Source organism: Rattus norvegicus, chromosome 14, assembly GCF_036323735.1.
Source record: "Rattus norvegicus strain BN/NHsdMcwi chromosome 14, GRCr8, whole genome shotgun sequence".
NCBI classification, from domain to species: domain Eukaryota; kingdom Metazoa; phylum Chordata; class Mammalia; order Rodentia; family Muridae; genus Rattus; species Rattus norvegicus.
Window position 1 is genome coordinate 17,718,021 of NC_086032.1, and position 21,334 is coordinate 17,739,354.

The window sequence follows — 21,334 nt, forward strand, 5'->3', positions numbered from 1 at the left end:
AGAATAAGGGAGAGCGTTTGGAGCAGCAAGGCCACCCTGTCCTCCCCTTTCCCAAAGAGCCAGCTCACTGACTTTACCTGAGCTTCATCTTCCAGCATTTCAAGTTCATAATACAGGACTACATCGTAAGGGGAAGATCCTTTGATTTGAGGGGCCAGTTAAATAATTCGTTTCTTCATGGTAAATCACCCTCACTGAAAAGGGATATTGGGATCTAATGAAGACCTCACCAGACGATGTTGGGATACCGTAATCACACGCACCTCTGTGAGTTAGCATCAAGATGCTGAATGTGGAGAGTCATAGGATCGAGTCTTGTGTCTGTTACTTACTAGTCACTTTGTGTTACTTACAGACTTTGCCACTTTGAATGCTACCTCCTTTATCTAAGCCTCAGAAGTCTGACCTCTATAAAACAAGCATGATGCCGTGTGTCACAGGGGGCTCTAGTGGGGATTAAACAGGTAGCAGGTCTCTTCCACAAACGGCACTTTCTGTCTGTCACCACCCACAAATCTGCAGATCTGTAAAATGGGTGCTGGGGAGGACAAACTGACCTGAGCTAGACAGACAACCCCAGACCCTGGGGATGCTGGAAGAGAACAGTGCTTGTGAAACTAAGCTGATGATCATGGGCGAGCAGTAGCAGCTCTCTGTAGCAGTGAAATCAACTGCTTTCCAAGTGTTTAGCGTACCTGGGGGCCAGCTTATGTTATCCATTTATTTTGTGAAACACATGCTTATTTCTGAGGAAATAAAACCTCTGTGGCGGGAGAATTGCTATCCTATGCTGTAGAGCTGTGGCCTTTAAATTGCACAGGAAGGACTGCATTTAAATGATTTTCGTCAAATTAGACCACCTGGGCCGAGCCCCTCTATTGTAATCCATATTGAATGGCTTACAGTCAAATGAAGGTGACTTTCCTTTAGATTCTAACAGTCTGGTAGTCATGCTTTGTCAGCCTCTAAGTCTTCAGCTTAAATGACACGAAGAGGCTTTCTTTTATACCATGTTGTATAAACGACACTTTTGTGGCTCTTGCTATGAGCTTTATGAAAACTGCTAAATGGTTTGCAATGCAAGTCGTCATTGTCTTGGGTGTCCTTTTGCCCGTTATAGAATTTGGATTTCCTTATGCGTTTCTAATGAAATGTTGACTGAAGAATTATGGGTAGAACTCTAAAGCCAAGCCAACTGAAGTTTGTTGTGCTATTGTCTTCTAGGATCTAGCAGGGACGAGCACAGTTTAGCTTATAAAATAATCTGATTTATTTAGACTCATTCAGAGTAATAACTAAACATTTTTATCTACTATACTGAATATAAAATGTTGAATTCAATTTAAAGTATTTGATTTTGTATTTCCTAACAATATATCAATATATATTGCCCCAAGTAAGATAAATCTATTTGACTATATTTAATCTTTTAATATTGAGATGAATCTCTTTAACTTCATCAAAACTGTCTTCCTAGTTAACTTGTATGCTATATATGTTTATCTGTTATTCCTGAGATATATAACCTTTTATTACAATTTATTACAAATTTTATTACAAATTATAGAATGTTTTAATCAATTGGAGAGAAAAACGACAAGGGTGTTTAAGAAATAAGGAACTTTTCTGATTATATTTAAAATAGTGTAAGATAACGCAAACAACATAACATTAAATGTTGTATACTGAACTCCTATTTTAGTTTCCTAAAATGAGAAACTATAATTATAAAGCTGGATGTTTAATGCTAGCTGTCCATTTACTTATATAAATTCCTTGATTACAATGTAGATTCTGGGGCTTTAGAAACACAGATTCAGGCTTCATGTGAAAATGTAGTCTTTTAAAAGAAATATTCTATATTCTCGTCGGTCAGTTGAAGGGCATGTGGGCGGTCTCCTTTCCTTAGCTACAGCGAGTGAAGGCGATGAGCACGGCAGAGCAAGTGTCGCTGGGATGGTGTGGAGCCACTGTGGGTAGGACAGGGAGTCGTGTAGCTGGGCTGCGTGGTAATTTTACTTTCAGCTTTTTGAGAGTTCTCCACACTGGATTCCACAGTGGCGACATCAGTTTGCATTCTAACCAACATTGAATGTGCGATCCCCGGTCTCCCCCACTTTTACCAGCATCTGTTGTTGGTTGTTTCCCTGATCTCGGCCATTTTGACTGGAATAAGAGGAAACCTCTCACTTTACTTTGCATCTCCCTCATTGCTAAGAAGTTGAACACCTTTGAAGATGTAGTTTATCCATTTGCATTTTTTCTTTTGAGAGCTCTCTGTCGACAACTTGTGCAGTTAGTTTTCCTCAACGTGACACAAACCTAGACATATCTGGGAAGAGGAATTGAGGAATATCGACTGAGGAATTGCCTTTATCAAATGGGCCTGTACGCAAGAGCGTGGGGCATTTTTCTTGATTAATGATTGATGTGGGAAAACCCATCCCACTGTGAATGTCACATATAAATTATACATAATTATTATTTAATAAATTGTATATAATTATTTAATATACACATATGTATATACATATATAATTATATACATTTATAATTATTTATATACATACATACATACATACATACATATATACATACATACATCAGTCGGAGCAAACCATAGGGAGCAAGCAGATAGATACCATTTCTCCTTGGTCTCTGCTTCAATTCCTGTCTACAGGGTCCTGCCTTGAGTTCCTACCCTGACTTCCGTTCATGGTGGATTACAAACTGTAAGCAGAAAAAAGCCCTTTCCTGTCCACGTGGCTTTTATGATGGTGTTCCTCATAGCAATCGAGAGAAAACTAGGACAAATCTGTGTCCTGTTTTTAGCTGGCTCACTTGTTTTCTGGACTCTGGGTTTTTAAATAGTTCTCTATGGACTGGATGTTAGCCCTCCAGCAAACAAATAGCGGGCAAATGCAAGCGACACCAACGGGTTCAGAGATGGTGTTTATAGTTACGGCCGTGTGCATGTGCATAGACAATGACAATTAAAGAAGGACAGATAATTAAAGGGCTGGTTGTGAGTTTGAGGGGGGTAGCGTGAGTAGAGTTAGTGTGGGAGAGAGTAGGTAGAAATAATATAAGTGCGTCTGCTGCTACACTGCTTCCAGTGATGGACATAGGGAAGGCTCCTCTTGCAAGAGGTCAGGACTGCTTGGAAGACGACGCCCATGGTTACTCGCCCATCTTTACTCAGGGCCCAGTCAGTGGAGGCTCAGAAGAAAAAGTGTTCGCTATTTAACAGCCAGTAAGTGAATAGGAAAAGTAAGTCATGATCCTCAGGACATTGACTTTTAGAATTTTTTATTGGAACCTCAGAGTCAGCGGAGAATCCTTGAACCTGGCCAGCAGTCGCTGGCTGAGGGGAAGAAGATGCCTGAAGTCCCCAGCTGGTGATCAGTTTGCCTATTCATCTAATCCTGTTTCCTACATGTCCCCAAGGCATTCAGTGCCTTGCGTGAATGTCATGGTGCCATGCAGTAGTTTTTAGGGACATTCGTGTGCACTGAGAGTACTGGCACGCTCATTTGGAAGTCCAGACTTTGAATCCATACCCTGTTTAATATGGCCTTAAATTCACCAGTTGAAATAAGAAAGTTTGAACCCAGGTGTGGTTACACACACCTGTAATCGCAGCCCTCAGGAGGTGGAGGGAGGAAGATCGGGAATTCAAGGCCGCCCTTGAATTCCAAAGCAACTGTCAATCACCTCTCCAAACAATCCGCTGTAGAAGAGAAAGATATGGAAACCATATCTCTATGAATTCCTTCCCATCTTTCAGAAACCGGAGGATGCACGGAGTTACAGAGAGCTTAGAGCTACGTCTCGTTTCCCCTACGAGGTGATTGCTTGCGGCTCTGCTCCGCCATCCTCCAAGCTTTGAGAAAGCATCTTTATTTTAGGACAAAATACATACTTGTACATTCTCATTGCTTCTCCAAACTAGAACAACTTTCTCTTAAAAAAGAGAAAGCCAGGTTTATAGACCTTACTGTAATCTTACCTCACAATTAAAATCATAGTCCTCTTCCCCTGGGATACTTCTGGGATTAGTTTTGTTGCTGAGTTACTTTTATTGTGGGCAGATGTGTAGGGTAAGTTTCTTACATATGTTTTTAAAAAGATTTATTTATTTATTTTATGTACATATGAGTACACTGTCCTGTCTTCAGACACACCAGAAGAGGGCTTCGGTTTCCCATTACAGACGGTTGTGAGCCACCATGTTGTTGCTGGGATTTGAACTCAGGACCTCTGGAAGAGAAGTCAGTGCTCTTAACCACTGAGCCATCTCTCCAGCTCCTTATATATGTTTTTAAAGCATACATATGAACTCAAAAGGAAAATCATCCTCTTATAGCCCTTAATTTTTTTATTGATACTTAAATATTTCCTATAGGTTGAGTATAGTTAATATTTTATGAATTTTTATATGTCCATTTCATACACTGAATCTGAATGATTGAAAATGAAGCAGTAACAATCCTGCTGAGAAGAATCTGGCAGTCAACTTACGGAAATTAGGCATGGAAAACTAAAGAAAGAGAGCAGTTAAATGTTTAGCGAGCTGTGGATATTTATTATAAAAGCTCAGAAGCCAGCAAGATCCTGGGGAGTTAGTATTATTACTTTGTTTTGGTTTTCTATGTATCTCTTTTACAAAGACCCTGGCCCACTGGCTATACAGTCAGATATAGGCCACATTTTGAGGTTGCATGGCAGCAACCTCAAAAAAGGCACTCAAGAAACATTTGGTTGGATATTCACATGAGTGAACCAAAACGTCCACTTTTAAATAAGTAACTACTGAAGGAATACATGGTTGGGCCCTGGAAGGTGTTTTGACTAGTTTATTTGTGTTCACTGGGACTTGAATTCCCTTCCTCCTCCCTGCACCTCGGGCCTCAATCTTACGGTAACTAGCAGATCCAGGCATGCCTCTCTGTAAGCAGGAACACAGGAAGGAACCCCAAATCCCTCTTCATTATTTTCTCAGTTCCCAGGGCAGCCCACACACTGGTGCTGTCTGTCACCGTCTCGAAGGCTCCAGATCCATCTGCCAGCTAGGAATGACTCGACTTCCCTGGGCCTCTGCCACCCCGGCTCCCCTTAATTAAACCTGCCTGCTGTCCCCAGGGTGCTCTAAGACTTGATTACCTTGTCAAATCTTCTGTCTCATGAAATCCATCCTATGGGGCAAAATGGAAAAGTAAATAACCAAACTCATTAAACCGGTGCTCTTATTTTGCACGGAATCTAAGTCAATCAATTCCCACCCCTTGGGCCTGGTAGTGACGATGACTCGCTGTCCAAGCAAAGTGCATGTTTGTGGCAACCGTCTGCCTTCTCAACACAGAGCGCTGTGTTCCACCAAAGCACCGGATGCCTGAAGCATGGCCGCAGAAGGTTCTAGGCTTACGTTTCTTCCTTGTTCTCTTTCATCCTCTTTATCTGTGCTGCTTCTGACTCTAGCATTACTTCCCTGCCTGCGTTTTCGTGATAACGGATTCAAACCTTTAACCTATCAAGTCTTACTACTTTAGAAGGTTTTCGTCAGAATGCTCTGAGGTTTCACTTGCTGAGTCATGGTGAACAGGACAAGGAGAGAGGAGAAGAAAAGAATTGATCCATGCTTCCCTCTGAGTAAACAAAGTGACCCAGATACTACCAACCATTCTCTTACAGTTTAGTTATTGGAACTCTCTGAGCATTTTATTGGGCAGTTTGGGGATCATACATGTTTGATATCATTTTTATTCAAAGATTGCACCCTACCTACAAACACAGTTTTTTAAGTTCTTGTCCATAAATTCTTTTTAACAGCCTCCTTTACTAAGGTTCTATCTCCCAGTCTTGGGAGCCTATCTGCTCTGGTTTACTTTGGCACAGATCACAATCTGATGGTATACTTGAACACATCACAATCTGATGGCATACTTGAACACATCACAATCTGATGGCATACTTGAACACATCACAATCTGATGGCATACTTGAACACATCACAATCTGATGGCATACTTGAACACATCACAATCTGATGGCATACTTGAACACATCACAATCTGATGGCATACTTGAACACATCACAATCTGATGGCATACTTGAACACATCACAATCTGATGGCATACTTGAACACATCACAATCTGATGGCATACTTGAACACATCACAATCTGATGGCATACTTGAACACATCACAATCTGATGGCATACTTGAACACATCACAATCTGATGGCATACTTGAACACATCACAATCTGATGGCATACTTGAACACATCACAATCCGATGGCATACTTGAACACACCACAATCTGATGGCATACTTGAACACATCACAATCTGATGGCATACTTGAACACACCACAATCTGATGGCATACTTGAACACATCACAATCTGATGGCATACTTGAACAATGGTTGTTTGCCCTCTTTAATAGCATTTCAGATTTTTATGAACACAGAGAGATGGGACTGATGGAAACTGCTACGACGGCTCTTTGACCCATTACTTCTTTTCCCTGCACTATCACATGGCACCTCCATTGACAGCCTTCACTTCACAAATGTCCTCAGTGCTGGATGAGAATTTGCCCTCTGACTCATAGATGATGGTTTCTGGGTCATCCTGTGTAACAGTGAGCAAGATGGCTCTCCGGGTCTTGAATTCAGGTTATATTAAAAGTACAGTCAAAGAGAACTTACATGTGTTTATGATAGAAGGAGGCCTAATTGGACGGATGGGAAAGAATTGTGGAGCAGGAAGTAGTAGAGTTGAGAGGAAGCTGACGCTTCTATTATATCCATATGGCTCGAAAAGCTGTTAGACACCTTTATAGAAACCAGGTGGTAGCATGAGTCTAGAACTCATGTTCTAGCCAGAGCTGAGTGGATTGGTCCCCGGAATCATTTGCTTGGAAATATAGCTAGAGGAGTGAAGCTGGAATAGACTCTCGAAGTTGCTGGTATTTAAAAAGGTATCTTGGTCAGCAGAGCAGACCAAGTCCCTGAGAGCCCTGAGGTGACCGGGAAATAGAGCAAAATTGCCATTGCTGTTTCATCTCAGAAGCCTGAGGGGAAAATACATCGGGGGAAGAGAAAAATCAGTCTCATCCAATACTTCTTCGAGGCAGACAAAAACAGACAATTTAGCAAAATACAGATGATTCAAGGGTGGGAGGAGAGGCACGGGTGGGGTAAGTTAAATGAACAGACTATAAATAACACATAAATTGATCCAGGAGGGAGAAGCCACATCACCACCACTGGAGGACCTTTGTATGGGACACGTGCAATGCTTTGCTGTAGGGTCTAAGAATGAAAAAGTATAAAAGCAGTCCTCAGGGTTTGGAAGCTAGAACAAGGTCTGTGTAGGCAGACATTCCGATCCGTCGAATCCTGTAAATGCATGACTGTAATTCGTTAGGCTCGTGGACAAGTTGTGTCTTCATTGGAAGACAGCGTAGCACGGAGATGATGGTAGCTAGAATTCGTCTCTTCTAGGGTGCGTCCTCCATGACACAGGCCTTGGGCAACGGTGTGCCATCAAAGAGAAGTTCTTAAGTAGAAGAACACTAACTGTGATTTGAACAAGGGAAGCACAAAGGGACATAATACATAAATCAGTTATGACAATTTTGGAAGCAGGAAGCCAGAATCAGAGTGGTGCAGACAAAGCAGCAGTGGGGCGACTTGATCTGGGTGCCCCTATGACTGAGAGACATCTGGACCCACAGTGAAGATTGCCTTGTGATCAAGATGAACGGATGAGGACAAACTTGGTGGTATGAAATTATTACACCAGGCCTGTCACTGAGAAGTGCCTCAGGGAGGAGTCCGTAAAGATAGGTTTGAGGACAAGTAAAGAAAATGTAAAGGCAGGTAAAGAGACTTAGGCTATGTGTCCGAAGGAGGAAATGCTGGAAGGGTGGCACCACGAGAGTGATGTAATGGTCAGAACAGTAGAAGTGTTTCTTAAAAGACCACAGTAAGCTCAGCTTAGATGGTGATACAAGATGCCTGTTGAGATCAGCAAAATGTTCGAAAGAAAAGTAAAACAAGGATTTTATAAGAACAGTGGAATAACTATTTAATGATTAGTCTCCCTTCCTCCCTTCCCCTTCTCCTTCTCCCTCTCCTTTTTTCTCCTCCTCCTTCTCCTTCTTCTCTTCCTCCTTCTCCTTCTCCTTCTCCTTCCCCTCCTCTTCCTTCTTCTCCTCCTTCTCCTTCTCCTCCTTCTCCTCCTTCTATTCCCTCTTCTTCTATACCTTCTCCTCCTCTTCTTGTTTTTCTTGTCTTTCCTCCTCTTCCTTCTCCTCCTCTTTTTCCTCCTCCTCCTCCTCTTTTTTTCCTTTCTCTTCTGGTACCCCTGGGAATTAGATGTATAATGTCTTCCATTCTCCGTACCCTACCAAAACAGTCTGCCATGAAAGTAAAAAATAGCCCATCTAGGTTCTATTTGTTAAGAAAATTGATTTTTTTTTCCAGCCCAGCTTTTGAATCTGAATACAGAGCCTGCGATTCTTCAGGCTCAGAGCAATGGTAATTGCGTATGTATTTATGTAAAACAGACTAAGCAGAAAATTATGCTTAATACTCGTGGCCCACACCCTAGTGCCACGTATATGAACTCATAATAGAGATGATTGATGATATCTGGTCCCAGATTCCAGCGCCTGCAGGAAAGATGAAGGCTGTTGCATCATACATAGACAGCTCTCTAGCCAGAACTTGACTACAGTGCCTGGAGTCTTGTCCTGATCCAGGGACCAGCCACTGTGGGTTAGAATGCTGCAGTATAAGGATGGTAACCCCTCACACAGATTTAAAACCTTCCCCTATACATTAAAGACATAAGCAAATACTCAATTAAAGTAAGACACTAACTTCAGGACGTCTCCCAGAAGCAGAGCAGTAATACTGTTCTAATGTTTTAGGGCATCCTCAGATCGTCTTGGGAAGGGACCAAGGATGACAACGATGGATCACCGGTTCCCTTCTAGGATCTTTGTCAACGAGAGGACATCCATAACCAGGTAACCATACACCATACACCCGTGTGATACATAACTCTGCTCTAGTCACTGGTGGAATATGCCATTCAGCGCTTCTTGGAATGACGTATGGCCAGCAAGGTCAGTGCTGTGAATCACTAAGTAAGATACTAGAGAGGCAGCTAAGCCGTAGCCTGTCATAGAATGGCCACTCAGACTTCATAAATGCTTACCTGATTTCACTTAAAATTATGTTCCAGCTTTAATAACACCCACGAAGATCAAGTTACGGAGATAAAGTTCCTCATGGATGGTATCAGTACACTCAGAGTTTGTTCTGAGTCCTTAGCTCTGTTTCTGTCTTTCCATTTCTTGCGCATTCCATTTTCCTCTCGACGTGAGATTACATAAGATATAGGCAACGTCTTTACCTAATTTCCTACAAACAGGCAATAGTATATTCTATTGCTTTGGGTACAATGGATGTTTGACAGTTGGGAAGGTGAGAGTTGAACTTGGCTGAACCAGGGCAGATGCTGAGGAAGAGAAAGTGGTCATGCAGACTCAAATGCTACCCGGACGTGCCCAAGTCACAGGGGGGCTGAGATGACAGTTGGATGCCACCGAGGAATGCTCGTGAATGTAAAACAGAGTAGCAAAGTGAAGGGGCACAGATGTGGTCCAAAGTCACCACTAGAGGATACAGATGAAATGTAAACATGGAAAGGAACTTAAAGGGACAAGTTTCCTTCATTCATTGCTCAGACGCTTGCTGGCTACTCGCTGTAGAAGGACTGGACTGAGCACTGAGCGTTCACAATGAATCAAACAAAACCTTTATTTTCGAAGGACAGAGGGTAATGTCAATGTGATGGTAAATGCTTAAATAAAGGAAACAAAAATTAAGCAGCAACGTGAATGAAGAATCTGGAGGCAGACAGGCAGGGAGTCTCTAATCCAAGGAGGTACTCAAGGGAGACCTGAGTGAAGATACAGGACAAGAAGGAAAAGCTTCAGGAAAACGGTTGTGGGCCTCCCTCCCTCTGAAACAGATGCAGGCTCACAATACTAATTTACCTGGCCAGTGTAGAGGAATTAACGTAGAAAGGGAAGAAACGAAGCTGAGATCAGAGACACCGAGGGTCTGGAACACATAGTGTTTTGGAGGCCCTTGTGAGACTTGGCCTTTTCCACCGAAGAACGTTGGTATAGTATACACCAGTGAGGAACTAGAGAGATGGTTCAGTAGTTAAGAGCACTAACTGTGGGGTTGGGGATTTAGCTCAGTTGTAGAGCACTTGCCTAGCAAGCTCAAGGCCCTGGGTTCGGTCCCCAGCTCAAAAAAAAAAAAAAAAAAGCACTGCTATTCCAGAGGACCTGGGTTCACTTCCCAGCATCCACATGGTGACAGATTTGTAGACTAATTAACTATTCCTATCCCCACCTAGCTTCCAAATGGAGTAAGACTCAGACTCTGATCTGTTTAGTTAGCTTTGCACAATTACTGGTTGATTACCCCTGATCTATTTCTCTCGTGCTAGACTGGCTGTTTGTGTTTCTCCCGGGTTTTTCCTGCTCCACCAGCCTGTCCTCCGGGTCCATCTGACTTGTGCACGTGCTGCTGTTGCAACACATCTAATGGAGACCACCCGTTCTCTCTGTCTTCTTCCTCCTTCAAACTCCTCCTCCTTTTCTTCTACTCCTCACGGCCCCTACCTGTGATTGAAATTCTGCCTGTTGCTATTTTTTCCAGTAACTGGCTGTAGCCACTTTGATTTAACCAGTAGTTTTGAATTGGGGAGCAAGGTCTACACAACAAAGGCTGCTGTACATGGAATTCACTTGTCTCTGGGCGGCCAGACTTTGGGGTACAGAATTCAGCATTTGAATGCAAAGTAGCACCAGACCAACGCCCAACACAGATTCTATTTCGCAAAGCTGAGACCACACTGTATCTTTTTTTTTTTTTACACACGCCCATCGTTAGATTATAAATTTCTCCTGTACCCCTGGAGAAAAATCTCCCTAAAGTGTCTTGAATGATATGGCATCATTCAATGACAGAAACACCACCCCGATTTCAAGACGGCTGTAGTTTTGTTTTTGATTCATAAAGCCGGTTGGCAGAAATAGCCCTGGATTAATATATGCTAATAATACAAGGTTACTTCCACAAATCAGCTCTCTAAAAACATCTGCTAACATCAGCCCACAGCTGAAGGTATCAAGGCCTCGCTTATTCTTAACAGGGGTGCTTGGCTCCATTAGGTACAATGGAAATCACTTGAGGTGCGAACTAATGATCGTTTGCATATGTTTCATCAAAGTGGGAAGGTGGGAGAGCCTGGTGTAGGAAGTTGATTATTAAGTGCAGCATAGATCATCCTTAACGCTTATGGAAAGTACTGAGAAAATATAAGTATGAATGATATCTTTGGTTTCACAGATATTACTTAGAGAAAAATAAAGGAAAGCAAAGTCCAGTATAAAATTAATGACGATGGATAATGCTTTAAATTGACCTACATTATTAAAACAGTATTGAGCTCAGTACTGCCATAGCCCTCAGCCAGACAGCATTGGGATTCCTATTTTCTTTCCTTTTTTGTGGCAGAGGGAAAGGAAGGGTTTATGTTGGTTCACCAATACATTTGTTTTCTTACACATTAACCTTAACACCTAATATATGAAGTTAGTATTTCCCTCTCTGAAAAATATTTTGGCAAGCATTTTCAAATCTGACATAGAAAAAGTGAGGGCACTTTAAAGCCTATGTATATCCCCAGAGTATTACTTATCAGCAATTAAATATGTCGCAGTGAAGCCACACACTGTGAGGGATGTTTCCAAAGATGCTAAGATTGTAGTGAGCTTTATTTATTTATGTTATCTTTGAATCGGTCAATTGGAGAACTTAAGAGTTTGTCTTCTGCGGTCTGGATGTCTTTTAGGCCGTGGGCTCTATGTGTGCTCACTGGAGCCCTGTGTGACCGAGCAGAATAATCCCACAGACACTGTGCATCAAGATAGACCTTTTCAGTATGCAGTCTGCGGAGCACCTGATTCTAAACCAGAATTCAACAACAGTACAGACGTTGGGCATTGCCCCAACACTGGTCAGGTGACTCTCCCGAATGCTGAACTCAGTGAGCTGATCAGAGGAGGAAGAGATGGAGTTCTGGCTGCTTCTAACTTCCTGTCATAAAGTTCCTGAAACCATAAGAAATCTCTGCAAAATTGTCATTGAAAATGATACCAATCCTGCTGGCTAATTATGGTATCCAGTATACGCACAGCTGGCAAGCAGTCCCCACTTGTTTACTCGCTCAAGTGTTTCTCAGCTTCCCATCTGCATTTGGCATTGTAGTACACAAAACTAAAATTTTTAACTAATTAAGGATTTTCCATTTGCCTGAACAGACATGCAGGAAAGTGTTAGAAATTGCTATTAAAGTGGATTTTAAAGTGTGAAGAAAGTGTCAGCGGCCTAATTGAAAATTTGGTTTTAGCATATTCAATGAGAATGAACATACGATCAATAAAACAAGAGGCCCTGTGGGTCATGGCACCACAGCCAGTAAAGTGACTGGATCTTAGTACTGGGTGGCAGTTTGTTTCCAGACCACCTGGCTCAAAGGGGTTGGCACCAGCTCCCTTCACACTCCAGCGACTACAGTTCCAAGTCGCTGCTTCATTGCCTGGAGTCACCACTGTGCTGGGTGCCCATGCAAATATTCCAAATTAAATATGGTTCCATTTGGTTGCTTTCAAAGTGCCTTCCTTTTACCCTTTTAAATCGGGACACTTGAGACGTGAGTACATACCAGCCCTGTATTTAAAACAAACAAAAACAAAAAAGTCCACTTCCGTTTCAAACGCTGGTCAGATTTCAGAACCTGTTGGGTTTTCTGTGCTTCTTAGAAACTGGAATCTATGCTCGCAGGCCAAAAGGCACATGTGTATTACAGAGCTTAGGAAGTCGCATGACATCATAAATCTATGCACAGAGTACATTATTCCTTACTGCTTCCGGTTCTGGACACGTTAGCTTGTACCCTTTGCTGAGACAAAAGAGCCAGTCACCTACATTTCTAAGCACAAATTATACGCAAAGGGACCATGTTCCTGAGGCTGCCATCAGAACGCCAGAGGCATTGTTACTTACAAAGGGGGCCCAGCCTCTCCTGATCAAAGGGGTGAGCATAGGCAGAGCCAGCCCTGAAGACAGGTCTATAAGTAGATAATATTACTCTCAGGAAGGCTACGTCTAAGTTTAGTGAGGATGTGGAAGGCCTCTGTAAAGGTTTTTGTTCTTCTTTTTTTTAATTGGGTATTTTATTTATTTACATTTCAAATGTTATCCCCTATCCCGGTTTCCCCTCTGCAAGCCCCCATCCCATCCCCCCCTTCCCTGCTCCTGTGAGAGTGCTCCCCCACCCACCCACTCATACCTCACTGCCCTGGCATTCCTCTATGCTGGGGCATCAAGCCTTCACCGGACCAAGGGCCTCCCCTCTCATTGTTGCCAGATAAGGCCCCTTCAGTTCCTTCAGTCCTTCCCCTAACTTCTCCATTGGGGTCCCAGTGATCAGTCTGATGGTTGGCTTTGAGTTTCTGCACATGTCTATATTGGTCAGGATCTGGCAGAGCCTCTCAGGAGACAGCTGTACCAGGCTCCTGTCAGCAAGCACTTCTTGGCATCAGCAATAGTGACTGGGTTTGGCGGCTGCATGTGGGCTGGATCCCCAGGTGGGGCAGTCTCTGGATGGCCTTCCCTTCAGTCTCTGCTCCACATCTTGTCCCTGCATTTCCTTTAGACAGGAGCAATTCTGGGTTAATATTCTTGAGATGGGTGGGTGACCCCATCCCTCAACAGAGGGGAGCTGGGGGCGGGGGACCATCCCTAATCTCTGGATATGCACTCTACAGGTTCTCTTTCCCCTTTGTGGGGCATTTCAGCTAATGTCATCTCCATGGGGGAGGGTTCCTGGGAGGCCCTTGCTTTCCTGGCATCTGGGATTTTCTGGTGGCTACCCTCAGTTCCCCATCCCCCATTGCTACACAGCTCTGTTCAATTCCCTGACCCTCTGTACGTCTCCCCCATCTCCTCCCACACCTGATTCTGCCCCTCTTTTCCCCCTCCTCCCTCTCTTCCTCTCAATTCCCCCCACCCTCTACTTCTCTTGATTATCTTGCTCTCCCTTCAGTAGGACTGAAGCATCCATTCTTTGGTCTTCCTTCCTCTTGAGCTTCATATGGTCCGTGAGTTGTACCGTGGGCATTCCAAGCTCTTTGCCTAAGATCCACCTATCAGTGAGTGCATACCACGTGTGTTCTTTTGTGACTGAGTTACCTCACTCGGGGTGATAGTTTCCAGACCCATCCATTTTCCTGAGAATTTCATGAAGTCATTGTTTTCAATAGCTGAGTAGTATTTTTTTTTAAAAATAAAGAACCAAGAGTTTAAAATGAGCCATAGAAAAAGGGTTTGAAATGTGCTTAGAACATTAAAACATAGACATTTTCCCATGTAGATATTGTTTTTAAGTGTTCACAGTATTACTACTGGCGGCCTGTTGAGACTGAGAGATTATTTTAAAATACGAATGATACACGTGGGGCTACATCATAGGAAGTTCAGTAATGTCACCAGATATGTGGGAAGGTGGTACTTGTTACAAATTTTAGAGCCAGTATTTCCCATGTGGATTTTCAGTAGTCACTGAGGATAGCCACGGTGGTACCCACTACCACCAGTAAAGTTTATCTGCTACGTAGTCTCCCACTCCATCACTTCAGGTCTTTCTAAGGTCTTTCTAAGATAACCCAGAAACTTTTCCAGAATCTGAAAGTCAAACTTCAACCCCACCCCACCCCCAACCCCATTTTTTATTACCTGTAAAGAATTTACTTGAATTTATGATGTCTTCATTGTACTGGTAAAAAGATATCCACCTCCCTACCCCCAAGAGTAGGCTGGGATTCAATTTTCCAAATTTTATTCCCTAAATAAATGAGGTCTGAGGGTGTGCGGTGCGCCAGAAGCTGTTGCCAGAGGGAAGCTAGGGTGTTGGAAGAAAGCAGGACCCTTCTAGAAGGAGCCTGTTGGCTGGCGCTGCAGCTCTCAACTTGCCCAGAAAATTACCCGGAAGCCAGGTCCTTCCTCAGGGTTCCTGGGTCTTCATTCAGGCCTGGGGTGGGGATCTGCAGTGGCTCGGTTCCCGGGTAATTCAGCTGCTGGGCTCTTTGGGAAGTGCAGGTTTAGGGTGGCAAAACAAAGTGAGGTAAACACTCTAGAGGGACAGGACTCACCTCGCTGAGTTCAGGGAGAAACTGTAAGGACTACGGAGGCAGCTAACCACAGGATCAAGAGATATCTGGTACAGGAAGTCACCAAATCCTGTGGCTAGTAAGTTACAGCATGCAAAATGTTTCAGGCTAGTTGAGATACAGGACACCCAACAGTATATATTATTTTTACATTAAAAATACGTTATTTTTAATAGTAGAATGTCCTGTCTACATGTATATCTGTGCACAATGTGCAAACCCGGTGCCGGTAGAGGCCGGGAGAAGGTGGCATTAGATTTCTGGAAATGGAGTCGTGAGCTGCCCTGTGGTTGCTCTGAATCGTACCTGGGTCTTCTGGAAGAGCAGAAGGTGCTCTTCACCTCTGAGCTATCTCTTCAGATCCAAAAACATCTCTTAAAGGAACGCTAAAAAAAGAAAAAGAAAAAAAAAAAGAAAGAAAGCAGGAAGAGGGACGAAGCAAGATCATCGTGTGCTGTAATAAGGATTGGAAGAGTTTACTAAAAGACCAAGAGAAAGGCTGTTAAACAAAGCGCATGATACCATTAGACATGTTCTATGCTCAGTGGAGGTCCTATGAATGGCAGGCACGTGTTACTCAGCTGGTTGCTGTATTTATTTTTGAAACGAGAAGAACCAGTGGTTAAAGTCATGAGGGCAAAGCAGGTTCCAGTGGCTGTGAGGCTGCGTGCTCTAAAGCTCCTGCCGGAGCGCCTCTGCTTGCTCAGGTCAGTCACCCCGAGAATTATGGGTCAACTTCTAGCAACAATCTTACAGGCCTCGTGAGGCTAGATGGCTTACAGGAAACTAACGGACATCTTCTCTAAGTAGAACAGCCGGATCGATTCCCCCTCCAGAAGGAGCGGGGAGGGCTGTCCAGAGTATGGGGCACTGTTGGCCTTCGTTCTTAGCAGGCACGAAGTCCCTCCTCACCCTTCACACACAAACCACAAAGTTTCACAGCAACACTTGCGCCTGTCCAAACAACGCCCAGTGATGTGTGGCACGGTCGTGTTTACTTTCCAAGTGACTTTTTTTTTTTCAAAAATTTTCCATTACGTTTTGTTTTAGAAGTGGAAACCTTGAGAGGGTACAGCAGGGGTGAACCAGGAGCAGGCATTTGGAACCATTTGCCCCGCCCTCTAGCGCACATCTCAGCCAATCACTCTGCTTCTGAAGCACCATCAGCCTTCTGCAGTTGAAGCTGGTGATAGATCTCTGGCCTGAACAACTTCAGCAGCCACCTCCGGGGCTTCCCTTCCGAAGCCCATTCTCGTTGAGCTATCAAATGTTCCTCTCTTAATGTATTCCCGATTATCTTGGCTTAAATCCTCCAAAGGTTTCTCGCTGTGCTCAGAGCGAGATGCACTTCCCTCCGTGTAGAGTTTCAGAGACTGGCAGGACCTCTGTAACCTCATTTTGAATCATGACCTTTCCTTCAGAAGTGCCTACACTCGAATCACACATTTGTGTGTCTGGAATCTCTCCCTCACTCTTCCTCTGACTGAAGGGTCCCATTACTGAGGTCTCAGTTTACTATCTCAGACCTCCTGAACCCCGTCTCTCGCTCGCATGTCTTCTTCCTAAGCACCATATCATAGAATGGCGTTTTCTTTTCCGAGATCTCTCCCTCTATCAAATAATGGTGTTCCTTTGTTCCCTTTTCTTTCCTTGCTCTCTGCTAGAAAGTTATTTTCATCTGCAGAAGCCTCTGGGCTTCGTTACCACACCTGACACACTTCAGTCCCCCACCAGAGTCCTACTGCATAGAAATGGGGATGGAACCAGCCTCAGAGAGCTTGGTTGAACATTATTATGACTTCCTGTGCCTCAGCCCCAGATGCTGCTTCTCCTCAAGAGTTATAATGATGGTCCATCTATTTGGACACATAAACAAATGTAGAATCATCAGAAGCAATCGGTGTAGTCTTAGTCAGAATGACTACATATCTAAACGGTCACTCTCCCCATAAAGATCCTCCCCCTCTTTTAAAAGGATTGTGCCACCTGGGTTCTTAGTGCTGTAGATGTGAACCCCAAAGTGGACCCCAAAGTGGGGATCCCTCAGCTGCACTGGATTCACTGAGGATCTGCTAAGCATGCAAATCCTCACCTAAAAGCCTGAAGAGAAAGCAATGAAAGAGGTTCCTTACTTCTAGGCCAACCTGGGCTACATAGTGAGACCCTACTCAAAAAGAAGGCCAAAAGAATTAGCGTTTGAAACATTAGAAGAAGAAATGTTTCATCTTTCTATCCTGTCCTTGTACGGCTTATTAGCATTGCTCCAAGTCCCAAGAGCTCTCTTATATGTTGGAGTTTGCACAGTTAAGACATCTGGAGCTGGGGCTGGGGATTTGGCTCAGTGGTAGGGCGCTTACCTAGGAAGCGCAAGGCCCTGGGTTCAGTCCCCAGCTCCGAAAAAAAGAACCAAAAAAAAAAAAAAAAAAAAGAGAGAGAGACATCTGGAGCCTTTCTTGTATTTACCACCTAGTTCTCCACCTCTTCGTAAAGGACAGAAGCTTTGGGGATTCACACTCTAGAATAGTTTCTAGAGAAGCCAGGCCCTCCACCTCTTTGTAGAGGACAGAAGCTTTGGGGCACATTCCCCTGCACAGGACTCTGACGTCAAGGGAGGCAACATTGACTTCAGTTAAGATGGCCCTCTTCTCCCCAGCCTCCCAGCCCTCCGACTTTGGAACTCTATCCCTTCATTTACAGTGGAAATGGGCTAACCTACTTTGCTAGCAGAGGAAGGTCTGTGTGCCAGGAGGTAAGGTGTTCTTTCTTCAATATCCCAGCCAGAAAAAGAGGCCCAAGGCCAAGAGACCTGGCACCCAAAGTCCCTTCTAGAAGAGGCCCTGCTGAAGTGTGTGATTTCAATTCCAGGATTCAAGGAGATCATAAGGAAGGATAAAGTGGGTTGTAAGCATTTTGCCAACGCTTACAGACATCAGGGCTTTAGAATGACAGTGTTAGCTGGCTTACTAATAAGGATTTATTTTTCTGGAATAAATCATATTTCCTGATCCTACCTTTCCAGAGGCAGGCAGCCATTTATACTATGAACTGTGGGTGTCAACTGTGAAAAATCATGAGTATATCATACACTTAATGCACAATTTGGAAAGTGTGAAGCCTTATAACCCATGAAATAACAAGCTTAATTAATACCAGCAATAGTGGAGTCATTGGACTTACATGTTTAATTCCTAGTTGTTTGTTAGCCTTATTTTATTTGGGCATGTGCATTGTGTGTGGGGGGGGGGCGGGGGTGTGTGCACATGCATGTGCGCAAGGACCAGAGGCTCCAAAACCTCTGAAACATCAGTTCTAGGCACCCGATGTGGATGCTGGGAACTGAACTCGCGCCTCTGGTAGAGCCCTTCACCTCTGAGCCATCTCTCCAATTTATAGTTGTCTTATAAAATCATACAAAATGTGTTGAATTAAACATTTTGAACCGGCCCTATGAAATTGCTAAATAATCTCGTTGCTAGAATATAATATTATGAAAAAAAAAGTTCACAAAGTAAAGAAAACTAATTGTGAAAACCAGAAGGTGGGGGGTATTTATATTCTATCCCGGGTGTTGAAGAGACTCAAAAACAGTCCCACTCTCAAACATGGGAGGATACACAAAGAACGTCACCTGATTTCAACACCAGGCTCCAGTTCAGTGACTGACTCAAATGACCAACGTTTTCCAACAAGTCTCCCAGAGAGTGACACAGACGTAGGAGACGCAGCCAAGCATGGCCATGGATGTTTACATGCCACATGGTAGTCTGGGGAACTCATGTTGGGCTATAGTATGTGACAGTAGCTGTACTTTGTTTGTATCGAGTCCAATTTATAAGGACCAAGAATGGAAGAGGGCACCTTGGTTTCCAGGAAAAGCATAGAAGAAAAACAACTGGAAAAACAAGAGGGGGTTGTTAGGCTACAAATTTCACATCCGTGTGTCTCTGGTATGACATAGAGTTCTGTTTTTCCCATGGTCCTGTCCCTCGTCCACGTCTGTGGCAGTTGACAATGCTGAGCAAGGGTTCCTTCTAGTCCACTGAATCATACCCAGGAAGAGGAACTCATTTCTTGCTAAGTTCACTATCAGTGGCACACGTCATGATGTGGGTAGCTCCCATCTGCTGAGCAGCTGCAGTCCCAGCCACAAGGTACAAAGTGCACGTTAGCATTTACAGTTCAGTCGCCTAAGCTGTTAACTCACCAAAGCCAAGCAGGACTTGAGTGACAGACACCCTCGGTGCCCCGCCTTCCCATGCCAGTTCCTTCAGAGCTTGCTGGAGTTCTGGCTTGCTCTCCTCCAGAACCCATGCTGGAGAATTCTAGGCACCCTAAGCGCCTCCCGGAATGCCCACCCTGACATGCCACTCTTAGAATGCCGATTTCTGTGTTGCAAGCTGCTGGCCCCATGGATTCCTTCAGTTAGAAGTTCAGTTTGTATAGAAGTTTGACATTTCCCTGTTTAGTAAAAACACCTTCCCCTTAATACGAAGTGTGAAGATGTCCTTAAAAAACACTTGGTATGTACTGTGAGGTAATATTTTATGTTCCAAAAAAAATTTCCTCAAAATTTCCCAGAAAGTGAAGATTTGATGACTCATTCGAATGAGTTTGAATATTATTTTTGTTTCTTTGCTGTCTCTGTGGGCTACTAGACATCCTAGGTTCATTAAAAAATAGAAATAAAAAATTTTAAAAAGGGCAGGTGTGTAACCGTTCCATAAGCAAGCATTTTAGAGCTAGCTTTATCAGAGTATTTGAGTGGCCCTGGTCTGTGTTAGGTAAGTAGGTATGGGCCTATTTGAAAGCTGAGACAGGAAGAGGCACAATTTTTTATTCATTAAGAATGGGTCCACTTGGGGCTGGGGCTGGGGATTTGGCTCAGTGGTAGAGCACTTGCCTAGCAAGCGCAAGGCCCTGGGTTCGGTCCCCAGCTCTGAAAAAAAGAATAGAAAAAAAAAAAAAAGAATGGGTCCACTTGTGTATTCAGAGGGACGAATACCCACTTATCAGTGAGTGCATGTGTGTTCTTTTGTGACTGGGTTACTTCACTCAGAGTGATATTTTTCTAGTTCCATCCATTTGCCTAAGAATTTCATGTAGTCATTGTTTTTAATATCAGAGCAGCGCTCCATTGTGTAGATGTACCACATTTTCTGTATCCATTCCTCCATTAAGGCATATGGGTTCTTTCTAGCTTCTGACTACTATAAATAAGGCTGCTATGAACATAATGGAGCATGTGTCTTTGTTGTATGTTGGGGCATCTATTGGGTATATGCCCGGGAGCAGTATAGCTGGGTCCTCAGGTAGTACTATGTCCAATTTTCTGAGGAACCTCCAGACTGATTTCCAGAGTGGTTGTACCAGCTTGCAATCCCATATGAAGCTCAAGAAGAAGGAAGACCAAAATATGGGTGCTTCAGTCTTTCTTAGGAGAGGGAATAAAATACTCATGGGAGGAAATACAGGGACAAAGAGTGGAGCAGAGACTGAAGGAAAGGCCATCCAGAGACTGGCCCACCTGGGGATCCATCCCATATGTAGCCACCAAACCCAGTCACTATTGCTGATACCAAGAAGCGCTTGCTAACAGGAGCCTGATATGGCTGTCTCCTGAGAGGCTATGCCAGAGCCCTACTGATACTGAGGATGCTTGCAGCCAACCATCACACTGAGCACTGGGACCCCAATGGAGGAGTTAGAGAAAGGACTGAAGGAGTTGAAGGGGTTTGCAACCCCATAGGAAGAACAACAATATTAACCAACCAGACCCCTCAGAGCTCCCAGAGACTAAACCACCACCCAAAGAGTACACATGGAGGGACCCATGACTCCAGCCACATATTTAGCAGAGGGTGGCATTGTCTGGCATCAATAGGAGAAGACCTTGGTCCTGTGAAGGCTCTATTCCCCAGTGTAGGGAATGCCAGAGTGTTGAAGTGAGAGTGGGTGGGAGTGGGTGGGTGGGAGGGAGAGCATCTTCATAGAGGCAGAGGGA

At 43.8% G+C, this 21,334-nt stretch overlaps 1 protein-coding gene across 5 annotated transcripts in view; it reads left to right on the plus strand.

Moving 5' to 3' along the window:
- The window catches only part of Rassf6 (Ras association domain family member 6), a 40,003-nt gene that overhangs the window by 516 nt on the left and 18,153 nt on the right, over positions 1–21,334 (plus strand). For 3 of the 5 annotated variants that reach the window (XM_006250745.5, XM_006250747.5, NM_001025671.1), the window contains exon 2: positions 8,947–9,045. In XM_006250745.5, coding sequence (XP_006250807.1) covers positions 8,981–9,045 — 65 coding nt within the window. In that variant the 5' untranslated portion in view covers positions 8,947–8,980. Of the gene's footprint in view, positions 1–2,506; positions 8,552–8,946; positions 9,046–21,334 lie in introns of those variants that run through there. The other 2 variants (XM_039091870.2, XM_008770036.3) reach the window with 2 other exon arrangements.